This window comes from Poecile atricapillus, chromosome 7 (assembly GCF_030490865.1).
Source record: "Poecile atricapillus isolate bPoeAtr1 chromosome 7, bPoeAtr1.hap1, whole genome shotgun sequence".
NCBI lineage: Eukaryota > Metazoa > Chordata > Aves > Passeriformes > Paridae > Poecile > Poecile atricapillus.
The window spans coordinates 11,673,758-11,694,717 of NC_081255.1; the positions used below are offsets into that span (position 1 = coordinate 11,673,758).

At 35.5% G+C, this 20,960-nt stretch overlaps 1 protein-coding gene across 3 annotated transcripts in view; it reads right to left on the reverse strand.

Moving 5' to 3' along the window:
- Nucleotides 1-20,960, reverse strand: part of DENND1B (DENN domain containing 1B) — a 156,633-nt gene that overhangs the window by 13,114 nt on the left and 122,559 nt on the right. For all 3 annotated transcript variants that reach the window (XM_058842632.1, XM_058842634.1, XM_058842633.1), the window contains 6 exons: nucleotides 20,706-20,807; nucleotides 16,819-16,909; nucleotides 12,907-12,947; nucleotides 12,026-12,094; nucleotides 9,814-9,870; nucleotides 8,916-9,026 (listed from right to left, as the gene is read on the reverse strand). In XM_058842632.1, coding sequence (XP_058698615.1) covers nucleotides 8,916-9,026; nucleotides 9,814-9,870; nucleotides 12,026-12,094; nucleotides 12,907-12,947; nucleotides 16,819-16,909; nucleotides 20,706-20,807 — 471 coding nt within the window. The remainder of the gene's footprint in view (nucleotides 1-8,915; nucleotides 9,027-9,813; nucleotides 9,871-12,025; nucleotides 12,095-12,906; nucleotides 12,948-16,818; nucleotides 16,910-20,705; nucleotides 20,808-20,960) is intronic.

Consider the following 20,960-nt stretch of genomic DNA (forward strand, 5'->3'; position numbering starts at 1 on the left):
TAAAAGCTGAGCACACTTAAGCTCATGCTCTCCACAAGCTGGTGTGAGGTTATATATCCTTTTTGTGTTCACCTTATCCATCGTCTCTGGTCGCTGCCCTGCTTCAAGATCTTCTTCTGCAAGTGGTCTATACAGACCTGTATCAATGCCAATCACTGAAGAAAGGAAAAGGAGCTGACAGTATAAATACCGTAGAACCAAATAAAGGGAGAATCAGTCCTTAAACTGTTCTCTTCTGCTTGCTGGTAGCCCCACAAAATGTCCTACTTTGGAATAAAAAAGCCAAAATACATGAATGCTAAAGGATTTAAATAGAAGATGGTTGTATTCTTGATTGGGCATGAAAGTCAATCTTTGAAATGTCAGCTTTTTATATAATGCTACACCTTTCAGACATTCAGCTTTTGGTAATGAGTGCTTATTGATTGATACTAAGGCAAGAAGTTTAACAAGGGTGCTGCTATTAATTACACTCAAAGTGAAAAACAAGTAATCTTTTGATAAATGGCAGCATGAATATAATTTCACATTTACTCTGCTACTCAATACAGCAACACAAATAAAGTATCAAAAAATAAATATATATATCATGGTTTAAATCTATGAAGGACTGTTTCCTTTTTCTTAAAATTTTAGACATTATTCATTCAGTATCAGAAAGCAAAATAAATACAAGCCCACTGTTATTTATGATTCACTATTTTATTTTACCCATCCTCCTCTACAACCAAATCACAGATATAATTATGGCTCCATCCAGTAGAGAAGCAAAAGATCTCTCAATCAGACTTTACAATAAAGCACAACTTGTTGCCTTCCTTTCCGGTTAAGCACTGTGACCTGAAACCATGACTCAGAGGAAGGTACTCCTCATTACACTCCCTGACAGCTGAGACTGATGAAAGAAGAAGGAAAGCAGAGACAGAAAAGAAGTACACATTCTAATCAAGAATGCTCTCATATCAGAAAACTGTCCTGGATATAAATTAAATAGACACTACCAGCAATATGTGTATGGAGCAGTGCTTTGAAATGCCAAGTACACTTTAATGCTACAGAGATCTGCAGTGACTATTATAAAGTTATAGGAAACCCTAATACCTATGCTGAGGTAGGATTTATTATAAGTACAGATGATAAATTTGTTGAGATACTTAGTCAGGGACAGCAAATGTAATTACTTTTGCTCTGAATTACTGTGGTGAAAAATGAACAAGCTCTCAGCTCCCTACCCTTTATGCATGCTACACTCCTGAACACAGGTATCATTTGAGAATTGTGTAATGCTGCTTTTCCTTTTTAACAATTAATCATGCTTCTGAAAATACTTTTTTAAAAATAGCTATGTTTTGCTCCAAAACAACAAGCAACCTTCCACTTCCCCTGAGGAATCGCTGACCCTTTTTCCCTCAGGAAGCCCAAGCCCCCCAAATCAGTGTGAAGGCCCCACACTTCCCAGAGTGAGGGACCACCTCCCAACAGCCAGATCCCGCTTTTCTCAATGGCACTGAGGCTATTCTTAGCAAACTCTCCTGTTTTCAGCTGATGATGCACCATGGCACAGTGCCACACACCATTCTAGCTGCAAGGAGTGCACCATCCGAAGGCAGCCTGGCTCCACTTTAATTGGCAACAAGCAGAAGTGTTAATCTTTCAAAATAGGACATGGAGATTTGCACTGCCATTTGCAACAACTAAAGCCAGCAGCTCATTTTTTTGTGCATGATTTTAAGAATCAGATTCACCAGTCAAAATTTGCAGTTACAAAAATGGAGAAATGTATCACTTATTTTCCCTTTTCTGATGGTTATTAATGTCCTAATGTACACTCAGTGATTAGATGGAAGGAAAATGATAGAATGGAGGGCTGAGTGAGTCACAGTGGACAGAAGCGCAGGAAGATGAGAGAATGTGTTAGAAAAGAAAAACTCATGTGTCCAAAGCCACATGAATGTTGATATTAAGAAAACCAGAAAAAGGAACATGGATTTGAGGCAACAAGAAAGTCAAGAGACCTGAAAGTAACTCAGGTGCACAGTGTGGGACTTTACTGAACCAGGACAGCTGTAAATCCAGTTTATTTGGCTGGAATATGCTATTTATTTGATACAATTCCTAAGCAGATAAAAGACAGACTACTGGTTCAATTGATCTTTTGGGTAAAATGTGTATCATACCCTTACATCAGCAGAACTATCTCATGGTACAATCACTGCTGAGAGCACCATTTACTGATCATGTGTGACTTTCTCAGAGGAAAACTTAACAAAAGTACTTAAGTTAAAATGTACAACGTGGATGTGATCGTAAACACAAACATCCTACACCTCCAGACTTCAGCAGCACCGACCCCTGTCCATCAGACCAACAGACTGTGGAAGGCCCTATTTGAATGAAGCTCCATATGAAGCTTGAAAACAGACTAACCACATTTGCAAGGGAAAAAAAGACTGTGCCTTAGAAATACTGACTCCAAGCACATTTCTACACTGTCTAGGGATTCCAAATAGAAGAATTACCAAGGAGGAGCCCCTCCTCCTGTTTGACACCAGTAGGAGTCTTTTGCTCAACAAGTAAGGTCTTTCTCTGCAAGGTGCTGTGGAATTTGGCTGGCACTTGGAATTGGATGTTACTAATTTTGGCTATTTTAGGGCCCAAATTAGAAAATTAGCAGGCAAGACAGGGGCATCATCAGGATGTAATCAAGATTCTAGGTGGGCTGAGCTGCCCTTCAGTCATGCCCCTCTCTCTACTTACTGCAGAAAGAGCCTAAGGCAGCACTGCTGCTAACTTCAGCATTTCAGAAGTATCTAAAATTAGACAGACTGAATCTGGACTCTCGTATTCAGAGATGCTGAGATCCCTACAGGAAAGAATTTTCCTGCTTCTTCTACTTCTCCCTCCTTTTGCCGTCAGACAAACTGTTTTCTTTAATTGTACTTCTTTTTTTTTTTTTAATTATTTTTTTTGTTCCTTCTTAGGTACAGGAATATAGAGAGGAAGAGAACGTTAGGGAACACAGAGTATCAGAGCTGAAGTTTTAGATGCTCTTCAAGCCTTCAAGCCAGAAGGCAAAAGCAGCATGGAAGTTGGGACACAGGTTCTGTTGTCTTATGGCTCTCTGATTTAGTGGAGTAAAACTATGAATACTGGAAGACAGAAGTTACACAGCAAAACAAAGTAAAAGATACCACTGCTACATTAAGATGTCAATAAATTCTCCTGATGAAAAAATTAATCTGGTTATTTCAATTAAATACTGAGGACAGGAAGGTTCACCCAGTATGAAGATACTTTGCAAGACAGCATTGTTCTCTGAGATCCTTCAGAAAAAGGAAACAATGCTAGACATACCAGTATGGTTCATTTTTTTTGCAGATGAAAGACCCTCTCTAAGGCTGCATTAATTAAAAAACTTAAAGAGGTGGGCTACAATAGCCAGAAAAGCATCTGTAAAGTTTTTGATTGTATAAATTTTTCTTTCAGTGAGATAAATCAGAGGTAGATATGCTAATGACTTTGCCCAGAAAAACCAAGCATTCCACAGGGTAACAAAAAATTCCAGAGCAAATTTCAAGCAATTAACCCATTTATTTTTTTTTTTAATTAAACTGGAATCATGGTAATTAGTGAAGAGATTTCTCAGGTGATTTTTACAGCAAAACTCCAAGACAAGCAGCCACAAGGCTCACACTGGTTTATGGGTGCAGAACAAACACCACAACCGTGCTGAGGACAGTCACTGTCACTGTTTAGTGGGAAGCAGGGATGGGTTTCAGCAATTTTGTAATTATAGCTCTACTTGGGAGTTTTGATTCCCTACTCCGGAAAATAGTATCATGCATGATACATGAAATCATCTAAATGCCTAATTTTCACAAAATACAGGGACAATTTCACTTAACACAAATAAAGGAAGTACCCCTTGATGTGTAAGAGGTCTTCGTTGTACCAGATCCCTGTGTGCTCTGCCACTTTGGAAAGGAACCGGGGCCACAAGAGGGCACTCTCGTAATCTGCAATTTGAATTTTGGCTGCCTAGCTTTTTCATTTTTAATTAAAAGGAAATCTGACTGTTTTGCAGAATGAAGAGATCTTACTTGACACAACAAGACAAAAAATTTTTCTCCAAATTAAAGGAAGTTAATGATATCTACAATATTTTCACATTACACCACATTAGCTAAAGAAACAAAAAATTATTGATCAACAAATGCTTAATTCAAAACTGTACTTTACAGAAGCAAAATGTGATTTACATTAAAAACTAGCTCGTACTGTTTATGACACCTTTCAATTTATAATATTTCAGTCAATGAGGGTAGAAGAAACCTCCAGCAACAGAACCACTGTTATATGTGGTTGGTAGGCATAAATGCGATCTCAAGCATATTGTCTGAATATAAACACAGGTAAATGAGTTCAATCAGATTTATGTTTCTGAAATCATTGTGGGGCTGACTGTGGATATATTTCCTAAAATATATTCAGTCATCATCAGTCATCTACAGAATATGTATATTCAGCACTGTTAGCATAAGCTTCTCTCTTATTTTCCTGGGGAAAAAAAAAAAAGTTTCAGAATATCCCACTCTCACCACCTTTTTCAGGTTAGGAGGGTAATCAGTGACTAGAAGTCCTTTTTAGCTAATGATTATGTCATTTATTTTACTGGCCATTGTAGGGATATTGATAAATAGGGCACTCCTGAAGGTAAGGTTATTCTGAACACATCTTCCTGCCTGACACTGCTGTCTTTGTTGAACAGATGCCAAGCACACCTACTGCAAGCTGAATTACATACTGTATAGTCTCTAGGACATACTTCAATAAAAGTGAAGAATCTCCATTTGCAATATGTTTTTAAGAAAAAAGAAAGAAAAAAACCCAAAAAAAGCTCTGCTGCTTGAGAACATCAAGAAAAAAGTTTAGTCTAACTTGATTTTTATTAAAAGTGTTTTGAAAGTCTTCTTAGACACTGTATTTGGATTCTGCAAAGTCATGGTGAGTAGCTCACTTGGTATCTTCAATACAGGAGCATTTAAAACAGTGCTGCAACACAGGGATTGGTAAATCCTCCCTTAGAATCCACATTCCTATTTCCATTACAGATGGAAAGTAGTAGGTGCCTAAAGGTACAGGTAGAACATACATTTTCTGAGAGACAAGGGGGCATTTCTAAATTACTAACTGCAAAGGGAACTGGTAGTTCTTATTTGGTATTCTGCTCATCTTCCAGAGTGTTTTATTTGCCATTAAATACATTATGACTGTTGATATCCTGCCATGGTCCATTTTCAATAAGCTACCCCAACACCTGACATAACAGTAAAATTATAAAGATCATATTCATGAAATCAAACAGATCTTCCTGGCATTCTAACCAGGATCATCATAAACATGCTCTCTTTTTAATTATATATTAATTTGTAACAATTCTACGGAGCTTCTACTGCATTTAGGTCCCTGTGTACCCAGAAATCTGCTTTACCTGGGAGCACAAAATAGCACAGAATTAAAACAGATTATGCAAAAACTGAATCCTCCATAGTCTAAAGCATGAACTGCTGTACATTGTTCATAAATAGTTAAAGGAACTCAGCTGTAACATTCACAAGATACTGCAAACAGAGCCTAAACAATCTCATGCTTGCATTAATTTTTACTTCACAAATTGCAGCTGGAGATTTCTTGTATCTTCTACATTCCTAATTAATGTAAGAGATGAAACATACCCAAGACATATTATTAGCTCTAGGCATGAAACAGTTAACAGCAGTGCACATGCCAAGGTTTTAATAAGGCTTAACAATAAAAAGCTTCAATCCTCCACTTTCACTAGATTTTGTTGTTGTGGCTTTCCCTTGCTTAGGGCAATCCATCTGTTAATGTTGACTTGCAATATAGCTAAGCTTGCACACGTCTGAAGAGCCTAGAAGAGCAAACCTGAGCAGGAGCAAGCTCAGATGAATACTGCAGAGAGGGAACGGCTCGTCTTGGCCACAGATTAATCGTGTGCACACGCGCGCTCACACAGGCATGTACCAGTACACTCCCCTCAGCTCCTTTTAGGAAACACTTTCAAAATGCAAATTATAGGAGAGCAAGCCAAGCACTTCAGTTTGCAATAGCACATTTAATTATTTATCCTCTGGTTAGGTTTTGACAGCTATTTTAGATGCTACATATATATATATATATTTTATTTACTGCTGATTTATCTTAAGTCTATTGCAAATCTGGAAAAGAAGAAATACAATAAAGCTACTATGACAGCAGTGATAATGCTTAGTAAATATTCATTGTTAAAAATGGCTCTGCACTGTGACCAGTGCTGGTATTCTCCCTGGGCAAACTGGCTGTGTTTTCAATAAAACCAGAGAAGTATCCTTTCCCTTGAGCCCTGTTAGGCTGAGGCTGCAGTTGGAACTGTCATCCTCACACAAAAGCAAAGGGGCTGGGTTTTACAAACGCAAAGCCTAATTGGGAGATCTTCATGGCTATACCCTTGACATTTATTAAAGCCTCATCAACAAAACAGGAAATAACCGTACTAATTAGCAGACCCATATACAAACTCCTGTTTGTTGGGGTAAAAGTAGATTCACTTCCTATTGTAAAGGAAATGTCCTCTCAGACCCCCAAATCCTGTTATGAACGAATTATTAAAATTATCTTTCTCAGAAAAGCAAACTTTCATATCTTACATAACTTTTCAAAGTATGTTTTACAGCATCTCAGCTATCTCTTAGTATTTAACTGTTTCCAAGAAGTGGAGAAGGAAAAGCTCAATGCATACTTCTAATATGACATAAAATATGACACCAAATTCTTTATATTTGCAATTTTCCAAATGTTTCAGTATGAAAGAGATAGTAATAAAGTACAGAGGTGCACTATTTTGGAAGCTGGATGACCATTAAAAGCAATCGCTCTCTCTTGTTATAGTTCATCTAGGTTTGGGGTGGGTATTTCAGTACACCAATGTAACAATTAACCAGTATCTTGTCCTTACTTGAACTATGTATCAAATTGCCCCAATTCCACATTAGCACTAACCTTATACTGATACAGCCACTGGTGAAGATAATTTTAGAAATCAGGGTGAAGTGTCTCATTTGCAGGATAAAGACTACCAGAAAAAGGATTAAACCTGACAATAACAGCACTCTGAATTTCATTTATTTTAAATAGCAGATTCAGTACTAGATCAAACACAGTCTCTCTCATACACATGCAGAGTGAATACAAATATATATTTTTATTTGGATGTAAACTTTAAAGTCACCACTTATTAATAAAGAACTTATGTTATCTTATTCAAACACCAAGACCAAAAATAAAAACAAGAGTAGCAACAGCAGACTTATTTTTCAGAATTCTTTTGGTTTGTTTGCTTTTGAGGAGAAGGAAAAAGAGAATGGCATGAGTGAGGGGTGAAGGAGTTCTTGGAGGGCAATCCCCATGTACTCCTTCTTCCTACCCACTGGATTCACGCGACATTTGGGATAAGAGCTGGGGAGAAGACGCCTTTGGTCTGAAGCAGGGCAAAACTGTGAGGCTCTCAGTTCCCAGCTTTGTTGGTAAATACACTCCAGATAAATACGTGTACGTATGTCCACACACATACACATCCATTAACACACGTGTGTGTGGATGCATGGAAACAAAGCCAGGCACACATCTGCACTCCTGCCTTGTTGGCAAAGCAAAAGGACAACTGGTAGAAACAGCAATGATTACAGGATTTAGCACTGTACAGCTGCACAAGCACAAAAACATAGAAAAGTTCAATTGTTCTGTTTGAACATATGCTTTCAGAAGAAGTCTTTAATTGTACCAACGTGAATTATATTCCTTTGTATTGCTATAGTCCTGCACATAACAATAGGCAGCACCACCATATCAGTGATCAGAAAGTCTTTGTATTATTTATAACCCTACTAAAAATTATGACTTAATACTAATGTACAATTTCAACATCATTTAGCAATCATCTGCATCAGTTCTATGTTGTATTTCAGAAACCTTTTATCTACTACTGATAAAATTAATTCAAAATCAAACAGATTAAATACACAACCCAGAATTTCATTACTGCAGTATCTAGAGCAAAAACTAAATGCTGTTAGATCAGTTGGACTGAATTTATATACTTAATTCTCATATTAGAAAGATACAGGAATTAAAAATCCACATATATTAAAAACATGCAATAATAATATAATGTAAAAATAAATACCCACATATTAGAAATAAGCAGGTAAATATTTGCAGGGAAAAAAAAATATTAGAAAAACTACTTTGTTGATATTTTTGAAATAAAACTGTCAAAATGAATCAAAAAACATTAAAACACTTGCCAATATTAAGACACTACACCTGTTACTTCAATTCTAGACTAGAAAAGATTAGAGAACAAAAGCCAAGGCATTGGCACTGCATTAACTAGCTGACTTATTAACAAAATAATAAATCGTAACTATCTGAGCAAGGTTAAAGGCCATGTGACTATCAAAATAATTTATTAGAACCACAGAAGTAATATGCCTTAAAAAGAAAAGAGATAGCTTAATACAGATATATAAATAGACCAGAATGTATTTTTGTGAGAAGCCTTTCTCATAACCAGCACTTAAGAATTAAATTTCAGATCCATACATATAGATTTCTTCTTCTTTTCCTTCTCAACAGGGATGAAACACAAGTAGCATTTTTTTCTTCATACAAGTAGGGCAGCAGTACTTCTATAAACAGCCTTTTAATCACCATATCCAAACACAGACAGGAAAATCATCTCGGAAAAAGATTCACAGTACTTACTACTGTAAGCAGCAAAAAATATATGTATGTGAATACATACATATATATCCCTATATGTATGTGAATACAAACAGAAGTTTCAGGTGTCTTACCTGTGCCAGTCTTCGTTTTTCTGAGCTTGTTCTTTTGTCATAATGTGATGTGTAGACAGGAACAGTCTGTACTGCACCAGCACTGCAAGTTCCACACTCTTCCTCACTTTCCTATGCAACAAAACAGATTTAAATTCTTTTATTTATAATCATTATCTGCAAACATACCCTCCATATTATGCATGCAGAATGCATTCAAAATTATCTTGCCACAATCTATTACTGTCATGAAAATACCATCTGTAGTAAGAAAATCAAATTTAGCTGGATTATCAACATGGTCATTTAAAAGTTGAATTGTTTAAATGTTTTTGAAATTTTTCTTAAAATAGCATAATAGGTATCCAAAAAATGGTTCCTTCTCTGTACAGAAAAATCTTACATGGAAGCAAAATTCCAAATGGGAAAAGCAGCTCCAAAATTCCTAAACCATCTTTTCTGATTGTTTGTGAGGCTGCTTTTGCAAAGTGAAACTATTCATTCATCTTGAAACACTGCTATTGTTCATTTATTTTACAGAACTAAAACTGGACAACTGCACCTCCTGAAATACACCGTACTGCAAGACTCTCCCTTCTCAAATTCTCAGCTTGAAGCACAGGCTTTGATTGTGATATCAAAGCAATCAATTTTATGAAAACATACATCCTCTTAATGTATCTTTGAAGACCTCTGTTGTTCTATGATAAAATATGCAAACAATAAAGAGATTATTCAGTGGATGCATAGAATGACAGATAGTTGCCAGAGGGCTCGTTATGAAAAAGGTATTGTTGAACAAAGGGCTAAGCATATTTCAAAAGTCATTAAAAACACAAATCTCATGTGATTTGTAAAGTATAAGCTTCAAACTGATACAGGAAGCAGTGTAAGAAAGTAAATAAAGTGTACTACATACCTTGTGTTTTAACTTACTCTTCACTTCTTTTATTCCTTGCCTCGCCTGGTTTTTTGCCTGGAGAAATGAAAAGACTTAAATTGCTCTGCAAGACACTGGCTGTAGTCACAGAACATGCCTTATGATGCCATACTTATTTTGCCTTTTTTTAAAACACATGGTGATAGAGAGAAGGGCAATAACCTTTATCACAAATTTCAAACATGCACTGCCACTGTATTTTTTATACTCATGCTTTCTTCACAAATGTAAGGATTTTTTTTCAGTACATCCAGCCAGTGCTGTGAAAACATACATACTCAAAAATTCTTCATTATTATTACGGATAGGCTAAGAATGGTCATATACATCACTCCTTTATTTGAAATGTTCTTTTATATTTGCAAGGGTATTTTAGCAATAAAGCATGTTGAAAATATGTTAAGATTTTTAAGATGACTGCTACAGTGTTCCAGTCTGGCAACTTGCAGGGCAACATCATCCTTAAGAGAAATTAAGTGATTTCATATGCAGATGAAGATTTTGCCCAGTGTTGCTGAACAGCACAGTACTGCCATTTAGGGGAGAATTCTGTATGCATTAAAAGAGGCAGACAAGAATCACTGTTGCATAGAAAACAGCCAAGAATATTCTTCAATACAGAAAGGAATTATCAATATAGAACACCATGTTGTTAGGCTAAAAAAAAATGAGAGAGAGAAGCAGCGAGATCGAAACAAAAATAAAAGATAGGGGTATAACACCAAAAACTCTAACAGAAGAAAAGTTGTCTTTCCTAAACAAATATGGGAAAAAACTACAAAAGTTTTCAAGGTTGTCTTGAAAATAGGAATTTTAAAATATATTCAAGGGCATAAATGTCTGAAAACCACCTATTTTTCATTGGTTTTTTTGTACATGTCAATTCAGAAAAAAAATTCACTTGAATCAAGAGGTCATAGAGTCTTTTTGATCCTTAAATCATAGATCCATAAGCTCAGTAACAGCACAGTGGGGTGCCATGTACCAGATGCTAACCTGAAAGCCACTTTAAACTTTCCAGATCCTGCTCACAGCTTTTGGATGAATTTTGGAGTGCTTTGTTCTAATTCTGAGGGATGGTAACAATGAGATTACTCAAAGCTTCCAATCAGTTATATGGCAATTAAGAAATGCATATTTCAATTCTAATTGGATTTATGGACCTAAGGGTCCATAAAGGACAACAATGTAAGAAATTAAATGGGGTAGAAATATGGATACCATATACATAAACATCAGAAGTTTTCTGTAGTTTCCTGTCATCTACACAAGTCCACTTTGAGGTACCTTTGCTATCAAGGGCATAATCATCAAAATTGAAGGCAGAACCACAGTGTAAGATAGTGCAAATGAAGAATAATTTACAGATGAACCATTTTTTAAATTATAAATGAATCCATTAATATGAAGTATATTTAATTTATTCACCTGTTTCTCTCCACAACTGCTGTGTTTTTCAAGTGATGTAAAATTAAAAATTCAGTTTGAAAACTTTACTTAAAATACTCTAGCACAGACTGATTTACTGACTTATTCAGGACTATTTATAATGCATCCAGCTAGTGAACATTTGAAAAAGCAAAAAAGGAAGCCAAAAATCTTTTCCCATATTTCATAAAAGCAACTTTAAAATACTTCTCAGTTTACTATTTTCTACTGCTGTTTTACCATACTGCATAGTACAGTATAATCTCACATGCTTCATGGGGTAGGCAGTCTTTGAAAAACAAGTTCTTTTAAGATGAAAAGTATAAGCATTAAACCCAGTCAAACATGAGTATTCCACTATCATTTTTAAAAAGGAGAAGATGATTTGCTGCACACATTACTGATGCTTTACCAAATCTCAGTAGTGCAGCACTTACTGCTGAAATGAAATTACAGCTGTGTATCAAATACCTAAATGGTATCCAAATAAGCTTCTAGTGTGTATTAGGACTGAAAGAAAACCAGCACATTGGCACTTTGATAAAGTCTATTTTTATGTACAAGCTATCTAGAAGACAGAATCAACTCTAAATCCTAGTGCTATATGAGAAAACAAAGAAACCTAAACACTTCCTACAGGCTGAAGTACTTTTTTGCTATTTATTCATAAAAAGCTCAGGTTTTTCAGCATTCAGGGAGAATGAGAGGTTGTCGGAAATTGCAGTATTTTTATGTATTATTTATTTGAAATAAATGATCTTACAAATTTATATGCTGTTTTCACAGCCGGAGTGGCTTTGGTCATTGCTGTGTTGATCAGTGCACTGCCTTTCTGAAATAGACAAAAAATGTATTTTAGTAGCATTTTAACACAAGGCAAACCTTAAGACAACAGCAAGTAAAAATAAACACTGTGCTGTGAAGAAGTAACAACCTTCCTTTGAAATGGGTAAGAGCAAGCACAGCTGTGTTTCCTCCGCAACCTGCTGTCTGCAGCTACACAAGGGTTACTGTACGTCATTCCACAGCTGACACATTTATCAAGGCTCTCCAACAGAATGATGGATTTTCAGTCTTCATTCACTGTTACCATTTCAAAATCAATTCAGAAGTTAGGCTATTTTTCATGTGTTCCTATAATATTTATTATGCAACTAAAAAATACTTTGACCTAACAGGAAGAACTATCTCATTTAATCACACAAGAATTCTCCTAATCTAAAAGAATATATTTTACTAATGCTGCAGAATAACAAGGTTATACCAAGAGTCTTCTGCTAGACAAATTGCACAAATCCATATTAATAAAATTGCTATTTACCAGAAATGATAAGCTTCATATCAAATTGTCACACCTAATTCAGAGTTATGGAACGTAACATGATACAGAAAGCAGTGAAATCTTTGACTATACAGACATAAAAACCTTATGCATTTTGGCATTTGTTTTCTGTATGGAAATTTTTTTTTTAATTCTTCAAGGAAAAAACTCAAAAAATTTTTGCATATACTTGCTATTTCTTATAGAATGTACCTACATCTTTCTCACAAATGAACAAACTTTTACCATTACACAGAGGTAAGGAAAAGGATGGAGACCTAAAGGACAGGGTGGCCAGTATAATTACTTAACCAAGTTTATACCTTCACTGTGTGCATCCACTGCTGATAAGATCTTGAATTTCCTGAAAGAGAAATTCAAATTAACACAATCAAACATACATTCAACATTTTACATGTTGCAACCCTCTTCATTATTGGAATAAAAAATGTACTTAGAGGATTACTTATTCAATTAATTCTTTCCAGAGAGACAAGGAATGCGAAGATAAGAAGCAAACCCAGGAATATCTTATTGCTTGTTTTCGGTTTCCTTTGTAAAAGCTTATGTTTTCACCACATAAAGTTTTTAATTCCAACTGAGGTACAAAGAGAAATTAAAACGATGATAAGTTAACACACTTCTTGAAAGTATAAAAAGGAAAACACTAATTCAAAGGAAAGAATAATGTATTAATTGCATTCAAGCATGATGATCCCTCTGGGCAAACCTTCAAACACAACAATGACACAGACTCCAGAAGGTACCATACCAAGGAAAAAGAAAAGTCTAAGGGTTATGTCACAACTGTATATTCCTGTGCAGAAAAAAGACAAGTGAGAGCTACTGACTTTTGTACGACCACCAAGGACTAAACTGGCCACAAAGGAGCACATTAAATTCTACTTGATGAAGTAGTCAATACTACTTCCCAAAGGTGCTTCAGCTGAACAACAAAGATTAGGTCCATGATCCCTGAGAAAGTTTTAGACTACATCAGTCACTTGAATCCTCCAGTACAGTGAACTGCTACTGACCCCATGCAAGACATTCACTTTGACAAGAATACTCCAGCTTCAAACAGTTTGACCATGTTTCTTCAGGAAGGACTACACCGACATAACATTACAGACTTTTAACGGGAGCTGGCAAAACTCCTCAAGTGTTACAATAATCCATATTGTAACCCAATAACCAAGGCCTAGCTAGAATTATTCCACTGGCTAATGAAAGCTAAAATAGACTTCTGGAACATTTCTGAGAACTAACTGGATCATTGGAAAAGGTATTCCAAATTTTCAAAATGAGGTGAAGAAGCATGAACTCTCTAGACAAATATCAGGTACTTTCACCCATTCCAGTTAATTTTTACAAGCAATTTTGAGACAGCCAGACTCTCAGGAATGATGGTACAACTGAAAGCAGTGCTTGCTTAGAGAGGAGAAATCCTCATGATCATTATGATCCCGTCTCTATTAAGAATGGCAAAGAGCAACCTAAAGCAGAAACAACTCATATTTCACTTCTTTGATCTAGCTCCCTAGAACTGTCAGGGAAGGAAGAACACAACACATATAAGGTGAAATTTAACCACTTCTGGGGTATTAAGGATATTGGATGAACCATAAATGCTTTCTTTAACATGGTATTTTGTCGCTTCAGTTCTTGTCAACCATGTTTATGTATCACCTGTCTTGAGGTGTCATTAACAGTGAGTCTTTCCACAGCTGAGCTTTCTCTGTCACAACCTGATTTAAACCATTTATAGAAATAATAAATGGAATCACAGCAAATGACCAAGTTTAATGTTCATCTAGTTATGTAGTGACACTTCAGGGATGACAATCAAGAAAACAGACCATTTCATGTACAACATTCAACTCATCTACAGACAGCCATGCCAACATTGCATACCCCCAGGTGAAGCTGAACTTCCTGAAAACTTTGAAAACAAAAATCTGATCCCTCAAAATGAAGTATCATTACAAGGGAGTTTCAAATGTTATTATTCTTTCAGTTTTCCTTCTTTGAGCACCAGTGATATTAGACCAATAGAAAAAAAATCCTACTGTAGTAAAATGTATGTAATTAAAAATTAATTAACATATTCTACAAATCTGAGTTCTAACCAACCCATCACTATATTCTTGTACTGAAAGTTGCATAAAGCTCTTGAGAACTGATACTTCTATAGAATAAAATGTAAGAGAAAATAAAATTTTAAAGTGCAAACTGTAATGAAGATGTCTCATAAATTTATCTTCAGATGTAGACACACAAATAAGTTTTGACCACTTTTTTTTAAAGAAAGTCATAAAAAAATGAAATTTAAGTTTTATTCTCCAATTTTCTGTTTAATTTTCTCTTCTGGTTTAGTTAAACTTGCATATGTGAACAAATGCAAATTTAAAAAGAGATTACTTAAACACTTTTCATTTGAATTTGATTCAGTAGTTTTTAAATTATACTGTCTACACTAAGATTGTGTTCACCTGTCCTTTTAACAGTTTGGTGCTAACACTAACTTTCTGTGACTTTTCTGAAATCTGGGTTTCACCTGTTTTTTTCAAACCTTGGGCTTCCTGCTAAGTTGACGAGAGTTAAGTCCGCAAAGAGATCATAGTTCTATCCCATTAGCGTCACAAAATGTCACCTTCAATTGCACACATATTGTTAGCCCTGCACTTCATAACAATAATGAGACAGCAGTTATGTAAATACTGAATATGTGCCCTAAGCAATTTGTCCACAGCCTGGCACTATCAGCTTGTCTGACTTGAAAAGCACACAGGCAGTGCGAGCCAGCCCAGCACCGCCAGCAGAGCTGAGCGGTCCCTCCTGAGCAGAGCCAGATGAGACACAGTTTACAGCCCATCGGAGCACAGCCAAGAAACAAGCTTTATCTAACTTCTACTGCAGTTTTATTGCAGCCTCCTGACCCCTAACTGCAGTCAGAAAACGAGCTCTGAATACTGACATCACCTATCTGAATAATGGATGCTCAAGGTCTCAAATCTGTTTACAGAGCAATTTACCCTAAAAAGGCAGGGAATAAGTAAATCTCTGTGTAACTAACAACAAATTAAGCAAGAAACAAAACCCCAAATTATGTGCTAGATCTTAGTGCGAGACAAAGAAGGCAGAAGACAATGAAAATACTGAACAAAAGAAATTATGCATTTTGAGTATAGAAAAGTTATTTGTTTAGGAGATGCAGATGGCTCTACAGCACTTGATAGTTTCTCTGTAGGGGCCAAATCCTCTCCTAAATGTGTCCCATTCAAGGGCAGTCTTGCAAAGAAGACCATCCAAAGCTGCCATCTGCACCTCAGTGGATTTGCTCAAATCACATAACCTCCATCTACTGAGAAAAGTTCTACACAACTTTCAAGACTGACCATAAAACAGCAATTTGTCATGCATATTTTGATCCCATCTCTCATACCTGGGCTGGTTTTGGCTGCAGTAGAGTGAGCAGCTGTGTGGTGCTGGGTTTAAAACATGACAATACCTGAAATAATAGTACACCTGTCCTATATGTTTAACAGGAAACCACTCCATCATTCTGTAAAAATCAGCACTGGATTCAGGATGCACTCTTCCATATGGGTTAGCTGATGTGCAAAGTGTTGTAACAATTGTCAGTGAACACAACTGAGGTAAACAACATGAGGAATAATATTTTTGTTTACGGAGAAGATGAATTTCCATGTCCCTTCTCAGATCACACATAAAAGTAAAAAAGAAAATTCTCTTTTTTTAGAGTAACACATTTGCTGGAGAAAGCAGATTTCTCTAAACATTCACATCACTGTGATTTCTACACTGCAGAAATATGTATATGTGAAATGAAAATTAAGTGTTTACAGAAAACATAATTATCTAGAAGCAGAATGATTTTGAAAATACAGTTTACACAGAATGCATCATATTATATAAATATGCAGTTAAAAATGTAAACACTATAGTGATATCTCATCCTATGCTGAAATCTAAGTATTATTTTACAAGATTAAACAAACATATCTTCATTTAATACACTGGTGTAACTAGATACATAATAGTATGTGTCCCACCAGCGATTTGTTAAAGGCTAAAACCTTTCCAAGAATGAAGGGAAACAATAGAACAGTAACAAAATCAATGACTTCTAAAACTTAAAGGACATCATGAGGACATCATGTCAAACAGCTCCCAAAGAAGTGCCAATAAGTACTCCCAAATTAATTCTGTACCTCTACAAAAGCCTCCTGCTGTGATTTCTTCTTCAAAAACATCAGAGAATCCTCTTCCTGCATTTAATTTTGATAGCCGACCATCGATAAACTGGAGGTGGAAAAAAAAGAGTCACACACACTTTGTTGTCTCTTCTATTGCTTTACAATATTAAGAGTTTTAAATGTGTCCATTATAATGGAATCTGTATGTTCAAGACCATATATGTCTTAAGGATAATACCCTGCTCTCAGATGGATTTTACAAGGGCAGGTGTAACAAAGAGCAGCAGGAATACAGAGTATAGATCAAGAAAATTATTTATATTTTCTGAATTTGTCTATTGGAAAGAAAAGAGAAGAATTTATTTCCTTACTTAATAGTAACCCTGGATTTGTTATCATAACTATATAAAGGTTACCAAGCCATTCCCTGATGTCCTGTTGTGAAATCATGGGTCTTTTTTAAGCACTACCCCTTCTTTAGGTGTATCTACAGATACATATTACAACAGTTGTCCTTCTGTAGAGGTTATAGTTGCATGACCAGATGAATTTGAAGCTATAGGTAAGTGTATATACAAAGACTGAAATGATCCAAATGAGTTAGAAAAAGTCAAAATTAGAAAATTAATGATTAAACCACTCAGAAGGGATGAATACATTTTTTTCAAGAATTATCAGGCTTCAAGGAAGTAGAACAAGCACATTCCTAAAGATTTAAAATTCTTTCAAGAAGCAACCGCTCCCTTTTTGTTTTGAAAAGGCTAACTCAAGTCTGACAGATAAAGTGAGAAAGCAATTTTCCAATTACTCAGTTCATCTTCTAGCAAGAATTATGAGTTACTCACTTGTACTAAACAGTACACAGGAGTGAACCAGAATTAATTATTTGGCTCTATCATTTTTTATGACTGATTATCCAAACAGTGTCAGTGACAATCTGATGCTTGCCAATGAACAGACTAGTGCAACTTTCTCTGAGTACAAAACTTCCAGAAGCAAGAATAAGGTAAGCATGAAGATATTTCTCTCTTCCTTGTCTAAATTCCTTCTTATTTTTTCACTTTACTCCAAGTTGGCCTTTTTACAAATAGGCTGGTTCATGGTCAGACCACTGTGGGATCACTGGATTATTTCACAGTAAGAAAAAAGAGATAAGAGCACCTTTAGCTACTGCTGTGAAAAACCCCCCCAAAAACAACAACCTCCACTCCCATCCCATCCTTTGAACTGTAACACATTATCTCTCTGGGGAAAGTTATGAATTCATTCCATACAATAAAGCAGCATAAGATTTACAGACATACTCATCATCTGGTAAAATCCTATCAACAGAAGGCTGAGATACTGAATTTGAGAGGGCCACATCAATTTTGCATTTAATATAAATACTGACAAAGTGAACTGTTAGCAAAAAGATACTGGAGACATTATTTAAAAGAATTGATAAGTGTTAGTAATGGTGGTAGTAGTACATACTACTTTTGAGTAATTTACTGTTAATCGTTGTACTTAAACTGCTACATGAAAAGAACAGGATGTGGAATTACACATAAAATTTATGGGTTTTCTTTTTCTATTTTTTAAACCCACACTCTTTAAACCCACAGACTCAAAAATCTGGGCCTGCTCTTCCAAGAAACATATTCACTTTGAGATCCAAAGAGCCCTTGGGTGACTACCTCTTTCAATGAAAAACTAGCAATTCCAGTGTTACCCTTGGATTTTAAGGTGACTAAAGACATTATCCTCAACTGATTTTGAATTCTAAAACCAAAACAGAGACTACACCCACTTCAAAACACCCAAGTAATTTTATCAATTTTTAAAACCAAAATGGTTTTAGAAGCAAACATCATAAATGTGATTTCCACAAAGTAACAGCTCCTATCTCACAATAAGAGAGCTCAGTTCATAGAGACAGCAAATGAAATTTGCATTACTAACAATTTTCAAAGGCTTATGATTCCTGCATCCGTTGCTCATTTTTCTAAGTAACACCTTCTAATATGTTAGGAACAAATCCCAATAAATGCTGCTGACTACCTTGCTGATACAAGTACACTGTTTAAGGAGATAGCCTGGCATTGGGCTTCAGGCTAGAATGAATTTCTATTTTCCCTGAACACTCATGAGAACTATTTGACACATAAGATGCAATTATTAATTACTTATGTTTGCAGCTTGATACAAATGTTAGTTACCTTCCATGCTCCCCTAATTAAAGGGACAGAAGAGGGATTTCATAGAAAAGCACAAATAAACCTCACTTACCAATTATTGCAAAAAGGGTGTATTCAAAGTATCAATTTTCTGCTTAGTCTAGGTTTAAGGCTGCCCCTAAGAACTATTTTCAGCTTAAATAACTTTCAGAGAAGAATAAAATACAGTTTGGTCTCCTTGAATACAAACAACTTTGAAAACAGTTCATTCGTCAGTATGAAAAACTGGAGAAGATGATCTGGGCTGAGGATTAATTGAGTATGCAGGAGTAACTTTTGCAACAAGAACCAGAGGAATCAAAAAAACCTACTATTACTATTAAACCACACACATCATCAAAATTCTTACTATTTCCCAATCCTCTATTATTTCCTTCAATAGAAATAAAATTAAAACAAGCTATAAATAAATTGTAAACTGATTCTGAATAACTGAACACATTAAAATGTAATGGGCAAGTATAGCCAGCCTATTCATGGCAGCTGAAGGTTTTGTTTCAGTATTACCAGTGTGACAACAACTTAGAAACATTGCTTGTAAGCAGCTTTTTATTAAGAAAATTTCATGCCACATTGTCGCATGGAGATATGCAATATCTCTTTAATAACTTCAATCTGTTATTCTTCCCATTTCAACCCAATCAATCACACTTCAAAAGGTTTCAGATTTCTTTTTGCTTATTTTCTATAACTACAGTAAAATTAAAGGAGCCATATTTCGTGATCATATTTTCACAGGACTTCTATAAAATACCATCCTTGCACAAATCTTTACTTTAGACACTAACCTCTGATTAACACTAAATGTTTTTCTAAAAAATTAGAAGATTCTACATAAAATGGATTTCCCTAATCTATCATGGTTGTATACCTTCAAAGAAGGCCCCCTGATTATTTAAACATGAACTCATGCATATCAATCATTCCAGGCATTTGCAGACAAATTTATATTTTCATGAATCTTCTGATTTCATTCACATTTTCCTTGATTTTCATAAAAATCTAGTGATAAGTTTAACACCCTTTCCATGCAATGAAGTCAACTGATGAAAAGGGAGAAGAATTAGAGAATAAAGTCAAAGAAAAAAATCCATTACAAAGACTGTAATCAAACTATAACCAAGCTGTGCCAGACATTCAACGATTTGTCCTCGTTTAATTCAAATTCTGCATTAAGACATCAGCTAGTATACTGTTCAGGCCACCCCTATAGCTCAGGTTTGTCACATTTTCTGTGTGCATACTTCAAAAAGCCCAGCAAAGAAAACTGCAGTTGCAGGATGAATCCAGTTTTTAAATAAACACCAGTGAAGTCCAATTTTAAATTAAGCAATCTGCTGTTTAGGCTCTTTGGGCATGAGCCAAGAGAGCTGAAAATGAAGTTCAACCATCAAGCTGGGAGATCCCTGATTTTTCTTGTTTAGTTGGGTTGCTGACTGGCTCTGAAGAGATGCTGCACTGGCTTTGCACCCTGGGGTTATTTTCTTGTTCAGTTTCACCACCACTCCTTTGAACTACAACTGCAGATATAAAAATACAACAAATCTGGGATGACTTTACCCAAAGTACTTGTATTTAGATTTCATCCCAGACTTTTGTAGGCTGACAGGAAGGAAAATGTATTTAAATACAGATATGTTTTAGAAGAAAATCATTAAATATGGGCCATTTATTCTCTCATACCTGTTTAAACAGCTGAAGATTAACAGCTGTTTCCAGGAATTGCTTGGTTGTACTGGAACGATGCTTCACAAAACTATTCTCACAGAAAGTTATAGGCTCTCCCTAAAAAATTGAAACAGAAGAAGTTAGGATGGTGAGCATACATATATATCATAATTCAGTCCAAAAACATGTGTCTGCATCAAATTAATTTTATATTTTTTCTACCAAGACATGAGAAGATCAATAAATATATTGCTGATTTTACAGGAAATT